This window comes from Oncorhynchus masou, chromosome 17, assembly GCF_036934945.1.
Source record: "Oncorhynchus masou masou isolate Uvic2021 chromosome 17, UVic_Omas_1.1, whole genome shotgun sequence".
Taxonomy (NCBI): Eukaryota; Metazoa; Chordata; class Actinopteri; order Salmoniformes; family Salmonidae; genus Oncorhynchus; species Oncorhynchus masou.
In genome coordinates this window covers 39,119,931-39,146,321 of record NC_088228.1, presented here as the reverse complement: position 1 = coordinate 39,146,321, position 26,391 = coordinate 39,119,931, and the positions used below count along the sequence as shown (strand labels likewise).

Genomic DNA, 26,391 nt, shown 5'->3' with positions numbered 1-26,391 from the left:
TTTGTAGTGACTGGGTGTATTGATACACCATCCAAAGTGCAATTAATAACTTCACCATGTTCAAAGGGCTATTCAATGTCTGTTTTGTTTTACTTTTTACCCATCTACCAATAGGTGCCATTCTTTGTGAGGCATTAGAAAACCTGCTTGACTGAGGGACCTTACAGATAATTGTATGTGTGGGCTACAGAGATGAGGTAGTCATTCAAAAATCATGTTACTCCTGCACATATTTAGGCTTTGTAATGGCTTTCTTCCTTGGAAGGAGAGGAGGACCAAAACACAGCGTGGTAAGAGTTTATGTTCTTTAAAAAGAGACACTTAACATGAACTAACTACAAAACAATAAATGTGGAACCCGAACACATTCGTATCTGGTGCATAGACACAAAGACAAGAAACAATCACCCACAAAACCAAACACAAATCAGGCTACCTAAATATGGTTCCCAATCAGAGACAATGACTAACACCTGCCTCTGATTCAGAACCATATCAGGCCAAACATAGAAATAGACAAACCAGACACACAACATAGAATGCCCACAAAGCTCACGTCCTGACCAACACTAAAACAAGGAAAACACAAAAGAACTATGGTCACAACGTGACAGGCTTGCCATAACAACGGGATTGAATACGTATTGACACGAGAAATCAATTTGTGTTCATTTGTAAACATTTCTAAAAATATAATTCTATTTTGACATGATATACAATCTCAATTGTAATTCATTTTCATTTTAAATTCAGGCTGTAACAGAGCAAAATGTGGAAAAAGTCAGGGGGTGTGAATACTTTCTGAAGTCGCTGTACGCTGCTGCTACTGCTTATTAACTATCCTGTTGCCTAGTCATTTTACCCCTACCCATATATACATATCTACCTCAACTACCTCATACCCCTGCACATGGATTCAGTACAAGCCAAGTTATTGTTACTCATTGTGTATTTATTCCTCATGTTATTATCTTTCTATTCTTCTATTTTTCTCCATTTTTGGAAAGAGCCAGTAAGTTAGTCTACACATGTTCTTTACAAATCATGTGTCACGTTCTGACCTTTATTTCCTTTGTTTTGTCATTATTTAGTATGGTCAGGGCGTGAGTTGGGGTGGGCAGTCTGTTTGTTTTTCTATGATTTGGGTATTTCTATGTTTCGGCCTAGTATGGTTCTCAGTCAGAGGCAGGTGTCATTAGTTGTCTCTGATTGAGATACATATTTAGGTAGCCTGGGTTTCACTGTGTGTTTGTGGGTGATTGTTCCTGTCTCTGTGTTTGCACCAGATAGGGCTGTTTTGAGTTTTCACGTTTCTTGTTTTGTTAGTTTATTCATGTATAGTGTCTTTATTAAAAAACATGAATAACCACCACGCTGCGTTTTGGTCTACCTCTCCTTCACCTAAAGAAAACCGTTACAGAATCACCCACCACAACAGGACCAAGTGGTGTGGTAACGGGCAGCAGCAGGAGCAGTGCGATAACTTCTGGACTTGGGGGAAGAAATGCTTGATGGGAGAGGACCCTGGGCAAAACCAGGGGAGTGTCGCCGCCCCAAGGTGCAGCAGGAGCAGCGCGAGGAGGAATGGACATGGGAGGATGAGTTAGATGGTAAAGGCCCCTGGGCACAGCCTGGAGAATATCGCCGCCCCAAAGAAGAGCTGGAGGCGACGAAGGCGGAGAGGCGCTGGTATGAGGAGGCAGCACGGCGGCGTGGATGGAAGCCCGAGAGTCAGCCCCAAAAATGTATTGGGGGGCGGCACACAGGAAGTGTGGCGAAGCCAGGTAGGAGACCTGCGCCAACTTCCTGTGCTTACCGGGGGGCGAGAGAGACCGGGCAGGCCCCCGTGTTATGCGGTGGAGCGCACGGTGTCACCAGTGCGGGTGCATAGCCCGATGCGATACATACCAGCTCCGCGTATTGGCCGGGCTAGAGTGAGCATCGAGCCAAGTGCCATGAAGCCGGCTCTACGCATCTGGTCCCCAGTGCGTCTCCTTGGGCCGGCTTATATGGCACCAGCCTTGCACACGGTGTCCCCGGTTCGCCTGCATAGCCCAGTGCGTGCTATTCCACCTCGCCGCACTGGCAGGGTGACCAGGAGCATTCAACCAGGTAAGGTTGGGCAGGCTCGGTGCTCAAGAGCTCCAGTGCACCAGCACGGTCCGGTCTATCCAGTACCACCTCCACGCACCCCCCCCGGTGGCAGCTCCCCGCACCAGGCTTCCTGTGCGTGTCCTCGGCCCAGTACCACCAGTGCCAGCACCACGCATCAGGCCTACAGTGCGCCTCGCCTGTCCAGCGCTGCTAGAGCCTTCCTCCTCTCCAGCGCTGCCGGAGTCCCCCGCCTATTCGGCGCTGCCAGAGCTACCGCTCCTCAGTCCAGAGGCGCTAGAGCCCCTCATTCCAGAGGCGCCAGAGCTACTCAGTCCAGCGCTGCCAGAGCCTTCCTCTCCAGCATTGCCGGAGCTTTCCGTCTGCACAGCGCCATCTGAGCCACCCGTCTGCCCAGCGCCATCTGAGCCACCCGTCTGCCCAGCGCCGCCTGAGCCACCCGTCTGCCCAGCGCCGCCTGAGCCACCCGTCTGCCCAGCGCCGCCTGAGCCGCCCGTCTGCCCAGCGCCGCCAGTGCAGCCAGTCTGCCCAGCGCCACCAGTGCCGCCAGTCTGCCCAACGCCGCCAGTGCCGCCAGTCTGCAAGGAGCCGCCTGTGCCGCCAGTCTGCAAGGTGCCGCCAGTCTGCAAGGAGCCGTCTGTGCCGCCAGTCTGCAAGGAGCCGTCTGTGCCGCCAGTCTGCAAGGAGCCGTCTGTGCCGCCAGTCTGCAAGGAGCCGTCTGTGCCGCCAGTCTGCCAGGAGCCGCCTGTGCCGCCAGTCTGCAAGGACCGTCTGTGCCGCCAGTCTGCAAGGAGCCGCCAGTCTGCAAGGAGCCGCCTGTGCCGCCAGTCTGCAAGGTGCCGCCAGTCTGCAAGGAGCCGCCTGTGCCGCCAGTCTGCAAGGACCGTCTGTGCCGCCAGTCTGCAAGGAGCCGTCTGTGCCGCCAGTCTGCAAGGACCGTCTGTGCCGCCAGTCTGCCAGGAGCCGCCAGTCTGCCAGGAGCCGCCTGTGCCGCCAGTCTGCCAGGAGCCGCCAGTCTGCAAGGGGCCGCCAGTGCCGCCAGTCTGCAAGGACCGTCTGTGCCGCCAGTCTGCAAGGAGCCGCCAGTCTGCAAGGAGCCGCCTGTGCCGCCAGTCTGCAAGGTGCCGCCAGTCTGCAAGGAGCCGTCTGTGCCGCCAGTCTGCAAGGAGCCGTCTGTGCCGCCAGTCTGCCAGGAGCCGCCTGTGCCGCCAGTCTGCCAGGAGCCGCCAGTCAGCCAGGGGCCGCCAGTGCCGCCAGTCAGCCAGGGGCCGCCAGTCAGCCAGGGGCCACCAGGGGCCGCCAGGGGCCGCCAGTGCCGCCAGTCAGCCAGGTGCCGCCAGTCAGCCAGAGGCCCCAGAGGCGCCAGAGCTTCTGCCCAGAGCTTCCGCCCCTCTGCCCAGAGCTTCTGCCCAGAGCTTCCGCCCCTCTGCCCAGAGCTTCTGCCCAGAGCTTCCGCCCCTCTGTCCCGAGGGGTCATTTAGTAGGGTCACCGTGGTTAGGAGGCCACGGAAGCGGACAAGAAGGCAGACTAAGACGTTGGTGAAGTGGGGTCCGCGTCCTGCGCCAGACCCGCCACCGCGGACAGACGCCCACCCAAACCCTCCCCTATAGGTTAAGGTTTTGCGGCCGAGTCCACACCTTTGGGGGGGGGGGTACTGTCACGTTCTGACCTTTATTTCCTTTGTTTTGTCATTATTTAGTATGGTCAGGGCGTGAGTTGGGGTGGGCAGTCTGTTTGTTTTCTATGATTTGGGTATTTCTATGTTTCGGCCTAGTATGGTTCTCAATCAGAGGCAGGTGTCATTAGTTGTCTCTGATTGAGAATCATATGTAGGTAGCCTGGGTTTCACTGTGTGTTTGTGGGTGATTGTTCCTGTCTCTGTGTTTGCACCAGATTGGGCTGTTTTGAGTTTTCACGTTTCTTGTTTTGTTAGTTTATTCATGTATAGTGTCTTTATTAAAAAATATGAATAACCACCAAGCTGCGTTTTGGTCCACTTCTCCTTCACCTCAAGAAAACCGTTACATCATGTGACAAATACAATTTGATTTGGAGCTCAGGGCACCTGGGCACGTGCCCTGCTTGCCCAGTTGGTATTCAGTCATGATAGCTGGGTAGAATAACTACTAATCTAAAAATTCTTAGCTGACATGGCTAAATGAGTAATTGTCAGTGACTGCCATAATAAGACAACATTTTGAAATTGCACCTGGCCTATTCTGTTACTCTTACACCTGGCGTATTCTACTATTCTTACACGTGGCGTATTCTATTACTCTTACACCTGGCGTATTCTACGATTCTTACACCTGGCGTATTCTATTACTCTTACACCTGGCGTATTCTACTATTCTTACACCTGGCGTATTCTATTACTCTTACACCTGGCGTATTCTACGATTCTTACACCTGGCGTATTCTATTACTCTTACACCTGGCGTATTCTATTACTCTTACACCTGGCGTATTCTATTACTCTTACACCTGGCGTATTCTATTACTCTTACACCTGGCGTATTCTACTATTCTTACACCTGGCGTATTCTATTACTCTTACACCTGGCGTATTCTATTACTCTTACACCTGGCGTATTCTATTACTCTTACACCTGGCGTATTCTACTATTCTTACACCTGGCGTATTCTATTACTCTTACACCTGGCGTATTCTATTACTCTTACACCTAGCGTATTCTACTATTCTTACACCTGGCGTATTCTATTACTCTTACACCTGGCGTATTCTATTACTCTTACACCTGGCGTATTCTATTACTCTTACACCTGGCGTATTCTACTATTCTTACATCTGGCGTATTCTATTACTCTTACACCTGGCGTATTCTACAATTCTAACACCTGGCGTATTCTATTACTCTTACACCTGGCGTATTCTACTATTCTTACACCTAGCGTATTCTATTACTCTTACACCTGGCGTATTCTACTATTCTAACACCTGGCGTATTCTACTATTCTTACACCTGGCGTGTTCTACTATTCTTACACCTGGCGTATTCTACTATTCTTACAACTGGCGTATTCTATTAGTCTTACACCTAGCGTATTCTATTACTCTTACACCTGGCGTATTCATTATTCTTACAACTGGCGTATTCTATTACTCTTACACCTGGCGTATTCTATTACTCTTACACCTGGCGTATTCTATTACTCTTACACCTAGCGTATTCTATTACTCTTACACCTGGCGTATTCTATTATTCTTACAACTGGCGTATTCTATTACTCTTACACCTGGCGTATTCTATTACTCTTACACCTGGCGTATTCTATTACTCTTACACCTGGCGTATTCTATTATTCTTACACCTGGCGTATTCTATTACTCTTACACCTGGCGTATTCTACTATTCTTACACCTGGCGTATTCTATTACTCTTACACCTGGCGTATTCTATTACTCTTACACCTGGCGTATTCTACTATTCTTACACCTGGCGTATTCTATTACTCTTACACCTGGCGTATTCTACCATTCTTACACCTGGCGTATTCTATTACTCTTAAACCTGGCGTATTCTACCATTCTTACACCTGGCGTATTCTATTACTCTTACACCTAGCGTGTTCTATTACTCTTACACCTGGTGTATTCTACCATTCTTAAACCTGGCGTATTCTATTACTCTTACACCTGGCGTATTCTATTACTCTTACACCTGGCGTATTCTACTATTCTTACACCTGGCGTGTGCTACTATTCTTACACCTGGCGTGTTCTACTATTCTTACAACTGGCGTGTTCTACTATTCTTACACCTGGCGTGTTCTACTATTCTTACAACTGGCGTGTTCTACTATTCTTACAACTGGCGTATTCTACTATTCTTACACCTGGCGTATTCTATTACTCTTACACCTGGCGTATTCTACTATTCTTACAGCTGGCGTATTCTATTAGTCTTACACCTGGCGTATTCTACTATTCTTACACCTGGCGTATTCTACTATTCTTACAGCTGGCGTATTCTATTACTCTTACACCTGGCGTATTCTATTACTCTTACACCTGGCGTATTCTACTCTTCTTACACCTGGCGTATTCTACTCTTCTTACACCTGGCGTATTCTACTCTTCTTACACGTGGCGTATTCTACTGCTCTTACACCTGGCGTATTCTACTCTTCTTACACCTGGCGTATTCTATTAGTCTTACACCTGGCATATTCTACTCTTCTTACACCTGGCGTATTCTATTACTCTTCTTACACCTGGCGTATTCTACTCTTCTTACACCTGGCGTATTCTACTCTTCTTACACCTGGCGTATTCTATTAGTCTTACACCTGGCGTATTCTACTATTCTTACACCTGGCGTATTCTACTATTCTTACAGCTGGCGTATTCTATTACTCTTACACCTGGCGTATTCTATTACTCTTACACCTGGCGTATTCTACTCTTCTTACACCTGGCGTATTCTACTCTTCTTACACCTGGCGTATTCTACTCTTCTTACACGTGGCGTATTCTACTGCTCTTACACCTGGCGTATTCTACTCTTCTTACACCTGGCGTATTCTATTAGTCTTACACCTGGCATATTCTACTCTTCTTACACCTGGCGTATTCTATTACTCTTCTTACACCTGGCGTATTCTACTCTTCTTACACCTGGCGTATTCTACTCTTCTTACACCTGGCGTATTCTATTAGTCTTACACCTGGCGTATTCTACTCTTCTTACACCTGGCGTATTCTATTACTCTTCTTACACCTGGTGTATTCTATTAATCTTACACCTGGCGTATTCTACTCTTCTTTCACCTGGCGTATTCTACTGCTCTTACACCTGGCGTATTCTATTGCTCTTACTCTCAATAGTAAGTTGAGACTGAGTTGTATTTGGGGGGGGGGGTTGGCCCAAACTATATTTTACCACTATCTCTACTCTCCTTCTTTTCCTTCACTATCAAGGTCTATTAAGGTTTAATGACAGGAACCAGGTTAACAAGATTTACCATGATTTCCCACCTAAACCCACTCCCTTTTCCCTGGATACATACAGTGCATTTGGAAAGTGTTCAGACCCCTTGACTTTTTCCACATCTTGTTACGTTATAGCCTTATTCTATAATGTATTAAATTGTTTTTTCCCTCATTAATCTACACAAAATACCCCATAACGACAAAGCCAAAAAAAGGTGTATATACATTTTTTCTAATTTATAAAAAATAATACATCGAGTTACATAAGTATTCAGACTCTTTACTCAGTACTTTGTTGAAGCAGCTTTGGCAGGGAATCCAACATCGAGTCTTCTTCGGTATGACACTACAAGCTTGGCACACCTGTATTTGGGGAGTTTCTCCCATTCTTCTCTGCAGATCCTCTCAAGCTCTGTCAGGTTGGATGGGATGCGTCGCTCCATAGGTATTTTCAGGTCTCTCCAGAAATGTTTCATCAGACTCAGGCTCTAGCTGGGCCACTCAAGGACATGTGCTTAGGGTCGTTGTCCTGTTGGACTGTTGCGAAGATTCAATTTCCAAGTTCCTGAGTGCTCCAGTGCAGGTTTTCATCAAGGATCTCTCTGTACTTTGCTTCGTTCATCTTTCCCTCAATACTGACTTGTCTCCCAGCCCCTGCCGCTGAAAAATATCCCCACAGCATTCTTCGACCACCATGCTTCTCTGTGGGGATGGTGCCAGGTTTCCTCCAGACGTGATGCTTGGCATTCAGGCCAAAAAGTTCAATCTTGGTTTCATCAGATAAGAGAATCTTGTTTCTCATCTTTAGGTGCCTTTTGGCAAACTCCAAGTGGGCTGTGATGTGCCTTTTACTGACAAGTGGCTTCTGTCTGGCCACTCTACCATAAAGGTCTGATTTGTGTAGTGTTGCAGAGATGGTTGCACTTCTGGAAGGTTCTCCCATCTCAACAGAGGAACTCTGGAGCTCTGTCAGAGTGACCTTCTCCTCCCAATTGCTCAGTTTGGCCGGGCTACCAGCACTAGGACGGGTCTTGGTGGATCCAAACTTCTTACATTTAAGAATAATGGAGGCCACTGTGTTCTTGGGAACCTTCAATGCTGCAGAAATGTTTTGGTACCCTTCCCCAGATCTGTGCCTCAACACAGTCCTGTCTCGGGGCTCTATGAACAATTCCTTCTACTTCATGGCTTAGTTTTTGCTCTGACATTCCCTGTCAACTGTGGGATCTTATATAGACAGGTGTATGCCTTTCCAAATCATGTCCAATCAATTGAATTTACAACAGGTGGACTCCAATCAAGTTGTAGAAACATTTCAAGGATGATCAATGGAAACAGAATGAACCTGAACTCATAGCAAAGAGTCTGAATACTTATGTAAATAAGGGATTATTTGATGTAGCCTATAACCTTAGTTTGTGTGTAGAATGTTATTCTACATGTGTTTGGCCAGTGGTGGGAAAAGTACCCAACTATCTTACTTGAGTAAAAGTAAAGATACCTTAATAGAAAATGACTCAAGTAAAAGTAAAAGTCACCTAGTAAAATTCAACTTGAGTAAAAGTACAAAAGTATTTGGTTTAAAATATACTTAAGTATTAAAAGTAAAATTATAAGTAATTTCAAATTCCTTATATTTACCAAACCAGACGGCACCATTTTCTTTTTCTTTTTTTCCAGAAATACACGGGCACACTCCAACATTCAGACGTCTTTTACAAACGAAGCATGTGAGTCCCCCAGATGAGAGGCAGTAGGGATGACCAGAGATGTTCGGTTGATAAGTGTGTAAATTTGACTATTTTCATGTCCTGCTAAGCATTCAAAATGTAACTACTTTTGGGTGACAAGCAATATGTATGGAGTAAAACGTATATTTTCTTAAGGAATATAGTGAAGTAAAAGTAGTAAAAAATATAAATAGTAAGTAAAGTACAGATACCCCAAAAAACTACTTAAGTAGTACTTTAAAGTATATTTACTGAAGTACTTTACACCACTGTGCTTGGCTGGGTCTTAAGAATCAGTCAGCTACAATTACAGTTAGGCCGATCTAAAATTATAGTTACTGTTTCTGACTAAGACTGTTTTTCATGTTCATGTCATTTTTTAAAATCTTTTAATAAACTCGAATTGAACTGCTTTATGAACATTTAGTTTTTTCTGTCTTGAATAAAAGTAATAATGGAAAATAATAATAGCTGGGTCTTGCCTTGTTTATTTAATTAGATTATACACAGAGTGAACAAAACATTTGGAACACCGTCCTAAAATTGAGTTGTATCCCTTTTGCCCTCAGAACTGCCTCAATTCGCAGAGGCATGGACTCTACAAGGTCTCGAAAGCTTCCCACAGGGATGCTGGCCCATATTTACTCCAATGCAATAAGTAAATGTTCGCTTTTAGCACATGATTCACAGTGGGTTTAGATTCGCGGCCAATTGATCAACCCCAGCACTATCCATGGTGCTGAATAGAAAACCACAATAAGAGAAGTTAAAACAGCCACAACCTTCCCAAATTCCTCTATCTGCTGCCGAAACGAATGCTGGCAAACGCCCTTCACTCATCAACCCCGGACCTGTCTCATCATCATTACACACACCTGGTTCCAATCCCACTCTATCACTGTATATATACTCCCTCTGCCATGTGTCTTTGTCGGTCATTGTAAATGTTACTTGTTTTCCTGAAAGGAATCTCTCCTACTATCTTCTGAGTACTTTATATTTTGCACTTTTGCACTTATATTGTGCCTTTTGATTATGAAGATATATTTTGAGCACAACAGTGTTTGGGTTTTTTCCCACTTTGTTCTATGGTGCTTAAATAAATGCAGTAGTTCTAAACCTGCGACTGCCTCCTGTCTACACCAGTGAAATACGGCTAGGTGCAAGGGGAAGACACCTTTCCGTTGTTCGCTGTAACTAATAGCAAATAAAGTTGTGTTGTATTGAAAAGCTCTTACTTCTTGGAAAAGCATCATAGCTTTCTTTATTTCTGGCATATGACAACCCCTCCATAGTTGACAACCCCTCCATTACAGTTTTATTTTTTTATTTTAAAGGACCCAACAGTAAAGGACAACTTTAAATTTGGGTTAGTTCTTGTTCTCTCAGCAAAACCACACTCGAGTGACTGTGACCATGTGCTATTTTTTGAATGAAGTGTTACACTGCCCTCTGGTGTGTAGCAATGAACACAATTATTTAGTTTCAGATCCAAAACAAAAGGTCAGGACTCTGGTCAAAAGTAGTGCACTAAATAGGGAATATAGGGTTCCATTGGGATAGTACCTGAGCATCGGTGCAATCTGAAAAACTGTTGAATACTGCAACAAGAGAAATTAGGAAAGTCAGTGTCTATGACAATGTCAGGGTAATTCCCTTGAACTATAGACAACCACATTTGACGGTCTCTTTCATCCATTACAAACTCAGATCTCAAGGGGTTCTCCTGCTTTTCTGTGTTCCTCTATTGACATCCCTCCTGACCGAATCCAGAATGTTCTTCCTCCTTCTGGATCTTCTGCCAGCTGCTCCTTTAGGAGGGTTAGTGGGGCATGATTCTCCTCTTCTTCCAAGTGCTGATTATTCTCAATGGGGCGATTCTGGATCTTCTGCCAGCTGCTCCTCTAGGAGGGTTAGTGGGGCATGATTCTCCTCTTCTTCCAAGTGTTGATTATTCTCAATGGGGAGATTCTGGATCTTCTGCCAGCTGCTCCTCTAGGAGGGTTAGTGGGGCAAGATTCTCCTCTTCTTCCAAGTGCTGATTATTCTCAATGGGGAGATTCTGGATGGTATTATCACTGTGTCTGGTGTTTCCTGCAGAGACATCACTCAGTTATAATTGCAAAGCCCAAAAAAAAGACATACAGTTGAAGTCGGAAGTTTACATACACATTTAAACTCAGTTTTTCACAATTTCCGACATTTAATCCAAGTAAAAATTCTCTGTCTTAGGTCAGTTAGGATCACCTCTTCATTTAAAAAATGTGAAATGTCAGAATAATATTAGAGGGAATGATTAATTTCAGCTTTTATTTCTTTCATCACATTCCCGGTGGGTCAGGCATTTACATACACTCAATTAGCATTTGGTAGCATTGCCTATAATTTTTTTTAACTTGAGTCAAACTTCAGTTAGCCTTCCACAAGCTTCCCACAATAAGTTGGGTGAATTTTGGCCCATTCCTCCTGACAGAACTGGTGTAACTGAGTCAGGTTTCTAGGCCTCCTTGCTCGCACACGCTTTTTCAGTTCTGCCCATACATTTTCTATAGGATTGAGGTCAGGGCTTTGATGGCCACTCCAATACCTTGACTTTGTTGTCCTTAAGCCATTCTTCCACAACTTTGGAAGTATGCTTGGGGTCATTGTCCCTTTGGAAGACCCATTTGCGACCAAGCTTTAACTTAACTGACTGATATCTTGAGATGTTGCTTCAATATATCCACATACTTTTCCTACCTCATAATGCCATCTATTTTGTGAAGTGCACCAGTCCCTCCTACAGCAAGCACCCCCACAACATAATGCTGCCACCCCCATGCTTCACGGTTGGGATGATGTTCTTCGGCTTGCAAGCCTCCCCCTTTTCCCTCCAAAAATAACAATGGTCATTATGGGCAAACAGTTCTATTTTTGTTTCATCAGACCAGAGGATATTTCTCCAAAAAGTTCAATCTTTGTCCCCATGTGCAAACCGTAGTTTGGCTTTTTTATGCCGGACTTGGAGCAGTGGCTTCTTCCTTGCTGAGCGACCTTTCAGGTTATGTCGATGTAGGACTCGTTTCACTGTGGACATAGATACTTGTGTATCTGTTTCCTCCAGCATCTTCTCAAGGTCCTTTGCTGTTGTTCTGGGATTGATTTGCACTTTTCACACCAAAGTACGTTCTCTAGGAGACAGAACGCGTCTTCTTCCTGAGTGGTAAGATGGCTGTGTGGCTCCTTGATGTTCATACTTGCGCACTATTGTTTGTACAGATGAACGTGGTATCTTCAGGCATTTGGAAATTGCTCCCAAGGATGAACCAGACTTGTGGAGGTCTACAATTTTTGTCTGAGGTCTTGGCTGATTTATTTCGATTTTCCCATAATGTCAAGCAAAGAAGCACTGAGTACACAGGTTCACCTCCAATTGACTCAAATTATGTCAATTAGCCTATCAGAAGCTTCAAAAGCCATGACATCATTTTCTGAAATTTTCCAAGCTGTTTAAAGGCACAGTCCACTTAGTGTGTGTAAACTTCTGTCTGACCCACTGGATTTGTGATACAGTGAAATAAACAATTGTTGGAACAATGAATTGTGTCATGCACAAAGTAGATGTCCTTAACAATAAATGTGTGGAATGGTTGAAAAACGAGTTTTAATGACTCCAACCTAAGTGTATGTAAACTTCCGACTTCAACTGTACATGTACTTACGTCAAGAATTTGATGCCCTCCTTATATGGAACGAAAAATGATATAATTGCAAAATGTTATCAAATTAAAAGTTCAAAACCATGGTCAGTATAACAAGGTTTGGAAACCAATAAGCTCACCCTATGTATGCATTCCAAATGGCACCCTATTCCTGACAGAGTGCACTACGTTTGACCAAAGCCCTATGGGCCCTGTTTAAAAGTAGTGCACTATATAGGGAATAGGGTGCCATTTGGGACAGATACCCTGTTTTGAACGGAAGTAGGCCTGTCCAATGACCCAATAAATTCAGTTACCCCATCCACTTGGTCCTCCATGTTGCGCCCTGCTCCGTGGTCCTTCATCCGGTCTCTCTACCTTCATGAAAGGTGACTCTAAATCTGCAAACTAGAAGGATGAAATTATCAGACAGCATTGTCAACTCGTCAGGTTTTAAGTCTAAGACTGAGTTAAAGATGGATTTTCTCAAGTTATGTGTCCCTTGCAGCTCCTAGTGGAGCAAAGGGCCTCAACAGAGATGCACCGTGAGGCCCTTTGCTCCCCTAGGATCCAAAAATAATAAGATTGGTATAGTCTCTGATTCAACTACACAAGAATCATGGGACACGGAGACCTTGACATCTACCAAAGCCGACCCAAGTGGAATGTCCTTCACACCAAATGCATCCTCATCTCCTCATTGACTGGGTCTCCAGCCTGAAGCACAGCTGTCCATTTACTTATCTGAAACAGCAAATGATTACAGACATCAAGAAAACCGCTCGAGGGCTCCTGCAGGACTCTCGGATATAGAGTTAATTAAAATGTTAGCAGGTGGGCTAAACTGAATTGACTCCAAACTCAACTTGTCCAGCATTTGGCAGAATAAAAATCTATACTGAACAAAAATGTAAAGTGTTGGTCCCATGTTTCATGAGCTGAAATAAAAGATCCCAGAAATGTTCCAAATGCACAAACATATTATTTCTCTCATATTTTGTGCACAATTTTGTTTACATCCCTGTTAGTGAGCGTTTCTCTTTTGCCAAGATAATCGATCCAATCCACCTGACAGGTGTGGCATATCAAGAAGCTGATTAAACAGCATGATCATTAATCAAATGTATTTATGATGCCCTTTTTATCAAATCAAATAGTTTTTGTCACATACACATGGTTAGTAGATGTTAATGCAAGTGTAGCAAAGTGCTTGTGCTTCTAGTTCCAACAGTGCAGTAATATCTAACAAGTAACCGAGTCACTTGGCTCTGTCATAACCTCACATGGTCTCTCCTATCATTGCTATGCAGACGACACACAATTAATCTTCTCCTTTCCCCCTTCTGATGACCAGGTGGCGAATCGCATCTCTGCATGTCTGGCAGACATATCAGTGTGGATGACGGATCACCACCTTAAGCTGAACCTCGGCAAGACGGAGCTGCTCTTCCTCCCGGGGAAGGACTGCCCGTTCCATGATCTCGCCATCACGGTTGACAACTCCATTGTTTCCTCCTCCCAGAGCGCTAAGAACCTTGGCGTGATCCTGGACAACACCCTGTCGTTCTCAACTAACATCAAGGCGGTGGCCCGTTCCTGTAGGTTCATGCTCTACAACATCCGCAGAGTACGCCCCTGCCTCACACAGGAAGCGGCGCAGGTCCTAATCCAGGCACTTGTCATCTCCCGTCTGGATTACTGCAACTCGCTGTTGGCTGGGCTCCCTGCCTGTGCCATTCAACCCCTACAACTCATCCAGAACGCCGCAGCCCGCCTGGTGTTCAACCTTCCCAAGTTCTCTCACGTCACCCCGCTCCTCCGCTCTCTCCACTGGCTTCCAGTTGAAGCTCGCATCCGCTACAAGACCATGGTGCTTGCCTACGGAGCTGTGAGGGGAACGGCACCGCAGTACCTCCAGGCTCTGATCAGGCCCTACACCCAAACAAGGGCACTGCGTTCATCCACCTCTGGCCTGCTCGCCTCCCTACCACTGAGGAAGTACAGTTCCCGCTCAGCCCAGTCAAAACTGTTCGCTGCTCTGGCCCCCAATGGTGGAACAAACTCCCTCACGACGCCAGGACAGCGGAGTCAATCACCACCTTCCGGAGACACCTGAAACCCCACCTCTTCAAGGAATACCTAGGATAGGATAAGTAATCCTTCTCACCACCCCCCCCTTAATGATTTAGATGCACTATTGTAAAGTGGCTGTTCCACTGGATGTCAGAAGGTGAATTCACCAATTTGTAAGTCGCTCTGGATAAGAGCGTCTGCTAAATGACTTAAATGTAAATGTAAATGTACTGACAGAAAAATTAGAATTCTTACATCTAGTTGTGTTGTTGTCCTCCGGTGGCTAGCTAGCCAGCTAAGTAAAATTGTCCCTTTCCTAAATTAGCTATGGATAGAGATAGGGATTTGGACTTGTGCTTTTACTTAATTCTGATTCAACCATTAATTCATACATTGTTTGTACCTCTGGCCTGAGAGGATGGAAATTCAATATATAGAAGTTAACTAACTAACGTTGCCCATGAATGGAAGTTAGGCTCGCGAGCAAGCATTTTAGTCAGGTAGCCTAGGACAACAAAAAATAATGGTGTGTACTGCACTGTATGACAGAGTGATAAGACCATTTCATCAACATGAAAGAGAGGAGGGCATTGGCGTTTCTCTACAAGAAGGGTGAGTCAACATGTTTTTCTACTTGCACAAACACGCATCCACACACACACACACACACACACACACACACACACACACACACACACACACACACACACACACAGACAAACACAGAAGTCAGAACCATGGACAGCCACATCATATTTAGCTTACATTGATTGGACTAAATTGTTTTTGGTATCTTTTAGTTGTCGCTGTATTAGACTAAGCAAAGGCGATTTGATGGAGTTGAAATGGTGCTGGATTAGTGGAGGCAGCCCCTGTTTTCTTTGTGACTTGCCGTAACTCTCTGTGGTTCGAAATCAGTAGATGTTTAGTGGTTAGAAAATTTCAGAAACATTAACTTGCTTGACCAAGCTATAGATAGGTCATGTAACTACTGCTACTGGACATGCAATATGCTTTGTGAACTTCACTGGACAGAGGTTGCTATCCGGTTTTGTGATAAAAACTTTTTCTGTGGGGGGGGGGGGGGGTGGCTTCCCCATTGATTTTACCCACTCACTGCTACTGCTGGCCATCTGGATAAATTAGTTGATGAGTTAAGAAGCTGAGAATAAAAATGTGCTTCATCTATAGAAATAGGTAGGTCAAATAGGTCAACGTTCCTATAGGTCCTAGACTATGGCGACAATCTATAGAGGAACCAGACTAATTCAAATAATTGTATGTATTGTAGGTAGACCATGACTGACCTCACACTCCAGTACAGTAGATGGCGGTGTATGCGATCCGCAAACCCAATCTCAAAGAAGAAGAAGAAACTAGCAGCGACACAGAGCTACACGGGTAACACGGGAAGCTAGCATTTTTAAACCTAATGATTAGCCCACTAGTAGCATATTAACGTTACTTTGTAACAAAGTTCCAATCTTTTGCAGGAGCACGACAGAGCTGCGTCAAGATTAATTAAACATTTGAAAATGTTGAGCAGTGTTTCTCTACGGGCGCAGATCGCTTCCATCATAGAGGTACTTTCTAAAGCTGCGGTTGCAGAAATTAGCAAAGTAGTCGACGATGGTATAGTGGTGTTACGTGTGGAAATGTGTCAACGGGAAAATGAAATCAACGTCCTGAAAAATAATGTACAACAACTTGACAGCGAGCTTCGAAGAGCTCGAACTCGTGGGATTCAGGCTCGAAGACGCATTCATCATGGTCGATCAGTCGCTGCCGAGAATCTTGGGAGAGGAGGTGGGTACGACGACGTACTATTAGCAGCAACTCTACTATCAATCAATAGTTAGCAATACGTAACTGTGCACGTAACATTGGTCAGCTAGCAATAGCACGATTGCAGGTAAATAATGTAGGTTTGTTTAATCGGCCAACTCACGTTCACATTAAACCAAAATCTGGATTTACAGAATATGTTGATTATCCTTTAACCCAGGACGCAGCCATTCAACTTGCCATTCACCAGTTTTTCAAGATTAGTAATGTAAAAACTACGAACGGTATTTAATAACGAATGTAGTTTAATGTCGTTACAGACGGTATGTACTTCTAAAAAAGCTCAATAAAAAGTTACATGCACCGAAAAAAATCGTCTTTAAAGAATTGAAGTATTGTTTTTGACCAAGTGCGCATGCACCTCCTGCAATATTTGTAATGGAATTAATAAACACTAAATCAAGCCTATCTTTATGTACAATCACTGTAAAAGCGTGCACTATTGTCTACTTACAATACATATTATTGCATTCCGTGTAGCGCCGGTGAAACCGATTGATATGATCCTACACTGTTGTAAGGGGATAAAGCAGAGATCTCTATAGAATTACGAGATGCGCATATCTCTGCCCTAACAACGGGAGTCGTTGTCCCAAAGGCGGGAAGGCAAGGGACGGGCTTAGGTCAAAATAACGCATTGGGTTTATTTTGGGGTGAGTGAAACTTCTTGTTTCGCTGCTGCCTCTCTGGATAAAATCAATTACCTCTTCCTGCAGATGAGTGATAGGGGCGGAAACCTCGAGGTTAAGAGCTCTAGATAAGAGTGTCTGCTAAAATGTAAGTTCTTCTGGCTTGGACAAGGCTAGTGATGGTGTGATTGTAAAATCATGTCATTATTACACACTGTTACACCCTTCTTTGACACAACCCCTCAGAAACTAGGGTTGGACTGATATATGATTAAATTGAATGTTGTGATATTTGACATTGACAATATATTGTAAAGTGCAAGAGCCTTACATTTACAAATCCAAACTGCAGTTTTACCAATTATGCAGTATCAATATGGTGCAAATCCATTTTTTTATACATGTGCCGAATACAACAGGTTTGTAACGTGAAATACTTACTTACAAGCCCTTAACCAACAATGCAGTTTTCAGAAAATATTTACTAAATAAACTTTAAAAAGTAACACAATAAAATAACAATAACGAGGCTATATACAGGGGGTACCGGTACCGAGTCAATGTGTGGGGGTACAGGTTAGTGGAGGTAATTGAGGTAAAGTTAATATTATGTCTGGTAGGCTCACGTCACTGGGCAGGTCGCAGCTGGGTTTCCTTTGTAGTCTGTAAATGTTTGCAAGCCATGCCACATCTGACAAGCATCAGTCGGTGTAGAAGGATTCAATCTTTGTCCTTTATTGATGCTTTGCCTGTTTGATGGTTTGTCGGAGGGCATAGTGGGATTTCTTATAAGCATTCGGGTTAGTGTCCCGAACCTTGAAAGTGGCAGCTCTTGCCTTTACCTCGGTGCGGATGTTGCCTGTAATCTATGATTTCTGGTTGGGATATGTACGTACGGTCACTGTGGGGAAGGTCAACGATGCATTTATTGATGAAGCCGGTGACAGAGGTGGTATACTACTCAATGCCATCGGACGAATCCCAGAACATATTCCAGTCCTGTCAGTAGCATCCACGTCATCTGACCGCTTCATAATGAAAAAACTAAGCCATATTTTTCCGACATAACAGTATTTAATGGGGCGGCAGGATAGCCTAGTGGTTAGAGCGTTGGACTAGTAGCCGGAAGGTTGCAAGTTCGAATCCCCGAGCTGACAAGGTACAAATCTGTCGTTCTGCCCCTGAACAGGCAGTTAACCCACTGTTCCTAGTCCGTCATTGTAAATAAGAATTTTTCTTAACTGACTTGCCTAGTTAAATTTAAAAAAAAAAAAAAAAAAAAAAGAGAATGCGACTAATATTGTAAACACATAAGCAAAAAAAAATGCACAGTTTGGTATTATCTAGTCATTAACTGCGCTAAAATGACTAAATCGCAATACTTGGAGTAGCATATCATAGAAGAGGTCTCCCATTGCCCAACCCTAACAGACATGGCTCCATTTGGATTATTATTAAAACAAACAATGAAGGATTTTGATAACATGCAATACTTCTTCATTTCCACAGGGCCAGGTAAAAGCGGTACTGCTTGTGTAGGGAGGACATCGCTTGAGAAACTGCAGTCTGGGGAGATTGGTAATGAAAGGGATGAAGAAGTCATTCGACATGCAGATGAGACTCGGGTGAAGACTGAGCCAGGAGTGGAGCTGGATCAAGCAAAGCAAAGTACAGGGAGAAAGGACAAAGGTCGTCTGGATGCTGAACTGTCAATGTATGACAGAGACAGCCAGCAGTGGATGACCAGTTCACAAGCAGACAATGATATGGAGATGAGCCATTCAGAATATTTGAATAGTTCAGGGCAAAACTCCCAGTGTCTCCCTGATCACTCTTCTGTACCTCCTGGAAATTCCAGAAAGGTGGAAGCGTCATGCAGCAGTGTTTCGTTTCCAGGTAAACCATATGTTGATGTAAGAGAGGATATGATTTCACAGCTCAGACAGCCACAACATTATCGGCAGTCAGACATACTCAAGAGAACAAGTGACGGCACAGTACAGTCAAACCCAGACCCTAGAAGTGTATTGGGCTTTGGCTCAAATTATAATACTGCAAGGAGAGCGAGGACCAAGAGATTTTGCCAGGTTAAGAAACACTTCATTTGCACACTGTGTGGGAAGAGTTTTGAACGTTACGGCCATCTTGAAAGACATCTGCGAATTCATACGGGTGAGAAACCGTACAGCTGTGACCTATGTGGAAGGTGTTTCAACCAGAAGAGTAGCCTCAAAGGGCATCTGAAGACTCACAGAGGTAAGAGATTAGAGTCACTATGTGAACAGTGCATTGGTTATAGATCACAGGCAATTCCATGGCTGCGTACCAAATGACACCCCATTCCCTATATCGTGTAGAGCCCATAGGGCTCTGGTCAAAAGTAGTGCATTATATAGGTAATTGGGTACAATTTGGAACACTCACAAGATTATAACACCAATATATTGGTTATTATAGGACATAAGCAATTCCCTGCCTCATTATTGTATTAATCAAATGTAATATTTCCACACAGTGTCGATAGACGGAGAAGCTAACAACGAGGAGATGCCTCCCCTGGATAGAAGTCAGTCTGAGGAAGAGCAATGCAACAAAAATAATGAAGTGGTCCAAACTCCTGAGATACCTGTGAAGTCGGAGCCAGAGGAGCAGAAGGATGCATCCCAGACACTGAATCATAAAGGAGAAGAACAGACTGCAGGAAACGCAGAAGAACTGGCTGCTAACTTGTCGTTGTGTGAGAGAGGGAGCCAGTCATGGATGTCCGGTTCACAAGCAGACCATGATATTGAGACAAGCAATTCAGAATATTTCAGCAGTTCTGGTCACAAGTCACAGTGTCTCCCTGACCACTCAGCTGTAAATCATGTCCCAGGAAGGGTGGAAGCGGCATGCAGCAGTGCTTCCTTTCCAGGAAAACCATATGTTGATGTCAGAGAGGATATGATTTTGCAGCTCAGACAGCAACATTATGGACCTTCAGACACACTCTTGATAGCAAGTGACGGCACAGTACAGTCAGACTCACAGGGCATGGAAGGGGTTACACTGAACCATAGCCCTATCTTCTCTAGTTTTCCAAGGAAAGTGAGAACCTTCCAAGGAGTCACCAGGGACAAGAAGTGCTTCATCTGTTCATTCTGTGGGAAGGTCTTTGAGCGGGTTGGTCATCTGGAAAGGCACCAGCGAATTCATACGGGTGAAAAACCGTACGGATGTGAAATATGTGGAAGGTGTTTCAACCAGAAGAGCAGCCTCAAAGGACATCTGAAGACTCACAGAGGTAAGAGACAAAAATCATGTTGATGTTTTTCATACATTCTTTTAATTGTTCTAAGGTTCCATCCTAAATGGCACCCTATTCCCTTTATAGTGTACTACTTTTGACCTTGGCCCATAGGGCTTTGATCAAAGTAGTGCACTACATACAGAATGAGGTGTCATTTGGGACAGATACTAAATGTTTTCCTGGGCTCTTTCAGTGGTTTAGGATGAAGTTTAACAGCTAATGTTAGATTGCTATTTTGATGTTATAATCAATGCTAAATATTTGGTACTCTTGATTTGTCAAGCAGATGGTGTTGAAATGCTAACAGAACAACCTCAACTTGATAAGAAGCCTGATGTCCATCCGAGACCCTCAGAGAACCCAGGGGAACAGAGGGCTCAGGCCTCACTTGCTGAAGAACAGCCTAGCTCTGGGGACAGTGAAGACGAGGAGGGAGGAAGGGGGCAGGGGTTAGTAGTGAAAGAGGAGCGAGAGAAGGAGTTTAAAGCCCAGACAATCAATCTGTCTGGACATCAACACCAACAAAGCACAGAGCGACCAGGTTATCAGGATGACCCAGAGTATGTCATGGATGAGAGGGAGAGTCAGCTGTGTAGATCTTTTACAGCAGAGAGGCACAATGATAACGAGTCTGGATCTGTACATCCAGGTTGCTCCTTCGATGGTATAAAGCAGCAGAAGTCCCGCCCAGATTCGCCCAGTGTCCAATACAATCACCGTCTCTTTGATGGAATGCACCACCACCACGGGTTCTATTCGTCAGCTTCTAGAGAGGTGGAACTTGAACACTTGTCTTTTCAGGATGAGAAAAACAAGTTGGAAATGATTGAGCAAGAGCAGTATGCAGGAATGGCTCTACATGCAAGGAACCGAGAGGATGGCAATGGGACAATACTACCCAGGTTTCAGGACCGCGTACCACTACCTGTGGTGAAGGAAACGGCAATGAGAGAGTACATCACTGAACCAAACAGTAAAGACGGCATTTTATTTGCCCTTGGTATAGACGGTTTTGACAGCACAGAGGGCAGCAGTGCCACCACAGACAACACAAGAAATAGATGTTTCATATGCTCCATTTGTGGAAAGAGTTTTGATCGCCATAGTCATTTTGAAAGACACCAGCGCACTCATACTGGTGAGAAACCCTACTGCTGTGAGATATGTGGTAAGAGTTTCACTCAGAAGAGCAGCCTGAAAGCTCATCAGAGACTTCATACAGGGTAGTTAACCAAAGGCCAGATGGGCTTAATCAAAATTCAATCAATACTAGTGTTGTAAAATGAGAATGGGACATATGGCTGCTATTGGTAATAATTCGGTGTTGCAACAATTTGGAAGTCCAACTATATTGTGTTGATAAGACTTAATATGTTTGTTTTATATGGTTGTTTCCACTACACTTGATTAAATGGACTATTTGAGTAGTGCTTAGTTTATTGTCATCAGGTATCTCCAATAATGTGTAAAAAAGGTTAAAGAAAAACTTAGAATAATGATTTTTTTTCTCTTTCTACATCAATTGTATGGATTATTTATCCAAGAATAGGGTTACGTAACCATTTTTTCTGAGAAGACCTTGATGGTAAGTTTGTCTACTACTCAATGAATGAGTTGTTCAAATTGAGTTTTCTTTACTCAAGCTACCAAAAACAGGAAAATCAGCCTAGTTTGAGTAAAATTTGGTTATTTTTCTGCTTGTATATAATTTTTCAAGTAAATGTAAAATTGTGAATGTCTCAATCTTGTGGGTTCACTGTTTTACTTGTCAGTAAAAATAAAATGTTTTATAAGAGAATTCCTATTTTTTGCCATTCCATCTTTGGTGTTCACTTTTCTTATTTTTCAGTTACAAAAACTTGATGCGGAAGTAGTTTATTTTGCAGACAGATTTCAATTTTGGTTGATGGGTCCATGGTTGATGTAGCTAGCTTTTAGAATTAAAATTCACATTCATAGACTTAACTTTGACACGTTTTTTTTTTTTTGTTTGTTTCTTAACGACTCGTGGAGGTTTTAGCCAAAGCAGTGGTGGTAGAAATTGTCAAACTTATCGATGACAACTGTATTACATTTTGAAATATCTCGGAACAAAAATGAAATGCTGAGGAGAAAATTGCTACTGATGGAAAATGAGCTGACGATAGCGAGGATTCCATGACAAACAAGTCTTTTTAGCACAACATTAAGAGCGCCAAAGCGCACAGGAAGCTAGGCCTATTGCTCTTTGTAGATGAGGCTATTATAAATAATACCAAAGTATTTGTGTTCATGTGTGTTAAAGGAAAACACTGCCGTTAACATATGAGATATAGAGATATATACTGAATCAGTCAATTAAAATAAATAAATGAGGCCCTAATCTATGGATTTCACATGAATATGGGAATACAGATGCATCGGTTGGTCACAGATACGTCAAAACAAAAAAAAGGTGTTTGGATTGGATCAGAAAACCAGTCGGTATCTGGTGTGACCACCATTTGACTCATGCACGCAACACATCTTTGCATAGAGTTGATCAGGCTGTTGATTGTGGATTGTTGTCCCACTCCTCTTCAATGGCTGTGTGAAGTTGCTGGATATTGGCAGGAACTGGAATACGCTGTCGTACACGTCAATCCAGAGCATCCCAAACATGCTTAATGGGTGACATGTCTGAGTATGCAGGCCACTAATGACAATGACTAAGATATACAGTTGAAGTTTACATACACCTTAGCCAAATACATTTAAACTCAGTTTTTCACAATTCCTGACATTTAATCCTAGTAAAAAGTCCCTGTCTTAAGTCAGTTAAGGATCACCACTTTATTTTAAAAATGTGAAATGTCAGAATAATAGTAGAGAATGATTTATTTCAGCTTTTATTTCTTTCCATCACATTCCCAGTGGGTCAGAAGTTTACATAATGAATTAGTATTTGGTAGCATTGCCTTAAAATTGTTTAACTTGGGTCAAATGTTTCGGGTAGCCTTCCACAAGCTTCGCACAATAAGTTGGGTGAATTTTGGCCCATTCCTCCTGACAGAGCAGGTGTAACTGAGTCAGGTTTGAAGGCCTCCTTGCTCGAACACGCTTTTTCAGTTCTGCCCACAAATTTTCTATAGGATTGAAGTCAAGGCTTTGTGATGACCACTCCAATACCTTGACTTTGTTCTCGTTAAGCCATTTTGTCACAACTTTGGAAGTATGCTTGGGGTCATTGTCCATTTGGAAGACCCATTGGCGACCAAGCATTAACTTCCTGACTGATGTCTTGAGATGTTGCTTCAATATATCCACAACATTTCCTACCTCCATAATGCCATCTATTTTGTGAAGTGCACCAGTCCCTCCTGCAGCAAAGCACCTCCACAACATGATGCTGCCACCCCCGTGCTTCATGGTTGGGATGGTGTTCTTCGGCTTGCAAGTGTCCCCCTTTTTCCTCCAAACTTAATGATGGTCATTATGGCCAAACAGTTCTATTTTTGTTTCATCAGACCAGGGGACATTTCTCCAAAATGTACGATCTTTGTCCCCATGTGCATTTGCAAACCATAGTCTGGCTTCTTCCTTGCTGAGCGGCCTTTCAGGTTATGTCGATACAGGACTCATTTTACTGTGGATATACAGTGGAGCAAAAAAGTATTTAGTCAGCCACAAAGTTCTCCCACTTAAAAAGATGAGAGAGGCCTGTAATTTTCATCATAGGTACACTTCAACTATGACAGACAAAATGAGAAAAAAAATCCAGAAAATCACATTGTAGGATTTTTAATGGATTTATTTGCAAATTATGGTCAAACTTTTGTTATTGACCAAATACTTATTTATCTCAATATTTTGTTATATACCCTTTGTTGGCAATGACAGAGGTCAAACGTTTTCTGTAAGTCTTCACAAGATTTTCACACACTGTTGCTGGTATTTTGGCCCATTCCTCCATGCAGATCTCCTCTAGAGCAGTGATGTTTTGGGAATGTTGCTGGGCAACACAGACTTTCAACTCCCTCCAAAGATTTTCAATGGGGTTTAGATCTGGAGACTGGCTAGGCCACTCCAGGACCTTGAAATGCTTCTTACGAAGCCACTCCGTCATTGCCCGGGCGGTGTGTTAGGGATCATTGTCATGCTGAAAGACCCAGCCACGTTTCATCTTTAATGCCCTTGCTGATGGAAGGAGGTTTTCAAAATCTCACGATACATGGCCCCATTCATTCTTTCCTTTACACGGATCAGTCGTCCTGGTCCCTTTGCAGAAAAACAGCCCCAAACATGTTTCCACCCACATGCTTCACAGTAGGTATGGTGTTCTTTGGATGCAACTCGGCATTCTTTGTCCTCCAAACACGACGAGTTGAGTTTTTAACAAAAAGTTATATTTTGGTTTCATCTGACACATGACATTCTCCCAATCTTCTTCTGGATCATCCAAATGCTCTCTAGCAAACTTCAGACAGGCCTGGACATGTACTGGCTTAAGCAGGGGGACACGTCTGGCACGTCTAGTGTGTTACTGATGGTAAGCTTTGTTACTTTGGTCCCAGCTCTCTGCAGGTCATTCACTAGGTCTCCCCGTGTGGTTCTGGGATTTTTGCTCACTGTTCTTGTGATCATTTTGACCCCACGGGGTGAGATCTTGCATGGAGCCCCAGATCGAGGGAGATTATCAGTGGTCTTGTATGTCTTCCCTTTCCTAATAATTGCTCCCACAGTTGATTTCTTCAAACCAAGCTGCTTACCTATTGCAGATGCAGTCTTTCCAGCCTTGTGCAGGTCTACAATTTTGTTTCTGGTGTTCTTTGACAGCTCTTCGGTCTTGGCCATAGTGGAGTTTGGAGTGTGACTGTTTGAGGTTGTGGACAGGTGTCTTTTATACTGATAACAAGTTCAAACAGGTGCCATTAATACAGGTAACGAGTGGAGGACAGAGGAGCCTCTTAAAGAAGAAGTTACAGGTCTGTGAGAGCCAGAAATCTTGCTTGTTTGTAGGTGACCAAATACTTTATTTTCCACCATAATTTGCAAATAAATTCATAAAAAATCCTAAAATGTGATTTTCTGGATTTTTCTTTTCCTCATTTTGTCTGTCACAGTTGAAGTGTACCTATGATGAAAATTACAGGCCTCTCATATTTTTAAGTGGGAGAACTTGCACAATTGGTGGCTGACTAAATACTTTTTTGCCCCACTTTAAATACTTTCGTACCTGTTTCCTCCAGCATCTTCACAAGGTCCTTTGCTGCTGTTCTGGGATTGATTTGCACTTTTCGCACCAAAGTACGTTAGTCTCTGAGACAGAACACGTCTCCTTCCTGAGCGGTACGACGGCTGTGTGGTTCCATGGTGTTTCTACTTGCATACTATCGTTTGTACAGATGAACGTGGTACCTTCATGCATTTGGAAATTGCTCCCAAGGAAGAACCAGACTTTTGGAGGTCTAAAAATAATAAATTCTTGGCAAATTTCTTTTAGTTTTCCAATGATGTCAAGCAAAGAGGCACTAAGTTAGAAGGTAGGCCTTGAAACACATCCACAGACACACCTCCAATTGACTCAGGCTAATTGACATAATTTATCAGAAACTTCAAAAGCCATGACATAATTTTCTGGAATTTTCCAAGCTGTTTAAAGGCACAGTCAACTTAGTGTGTGTAAACTTCGGACCCACTGAAATTTGAATACAGTGAAGTAATCTGTAACCAATTGTTGGAAAAATTACTTGTGTCATGCCAAAACTATAGTTTGTTAACAAGGAATTTAACAAGGAGTGGTTGAAAAACAAGTTTTAATGACTCCATCTTAAGTGTATGTAAACTTCGTACTTCAGCTGTATATGGAATTGTTTTAATTAGGTCAGAGCAAGGACCAGTTTGCTACTTGGTTTAGAATTTTAAAACACCTTGAAGTATAAAATATAATTAACTTTTTTTACCCCCTTTTTCGCCCCAATTTCGTAGTATCCAATTGTTAGTAATTAGTGGTGTCTCATCGCTATGGGCTCGGGAGAGACGGACCAACCAAGCCGCTGCTTCTTAACACAGCGCATCCAACCCAGAAGCCACACCAATGTGTAGGAGGAAACACCATGC

General features: G+C 43.5%; 1 protein-coding gene across 2 annotated transcripts; it reads left to right on the top strand.

The window, feature by feature from the left end:
• The first annotated feature begins 15,922 nt into the window (after positions 1–15,922).
• Positions 15,923–22,111, top strand: LOC135559007 (zinc finger protein 112-like). Of its 2 annotated transcripts, none has more exons than XM_064993307.1 (4): positions 15,923–16,356; positions 18,534–19,280; positions 19,540–20,307; positions 20,600–22,111. In XM_064993307.1, the coding sequence occupies exons 1-4, from the start codon at positions 16,086–16,088 to the stop codon at positions 21,538–21,540; spliced, it is 2,727 nt and encodes a 908-aa protein (XP_064849379.1). In that variant the 5' UTR covers positions 15,923–16,085; the 3' UTR covers positions 21,541–22,111. The 2 variants fall into 2 exon arrangements, with proteins under 2 accessions (XP_064849379.1, XP_064849377.1); XM_064993305.1 differs by having other exon boundaries at positions 20,597–22,111.
• The last annotated feature ends 4,280 nt before the right edge of the window (positions 22,112–26,391 follow it).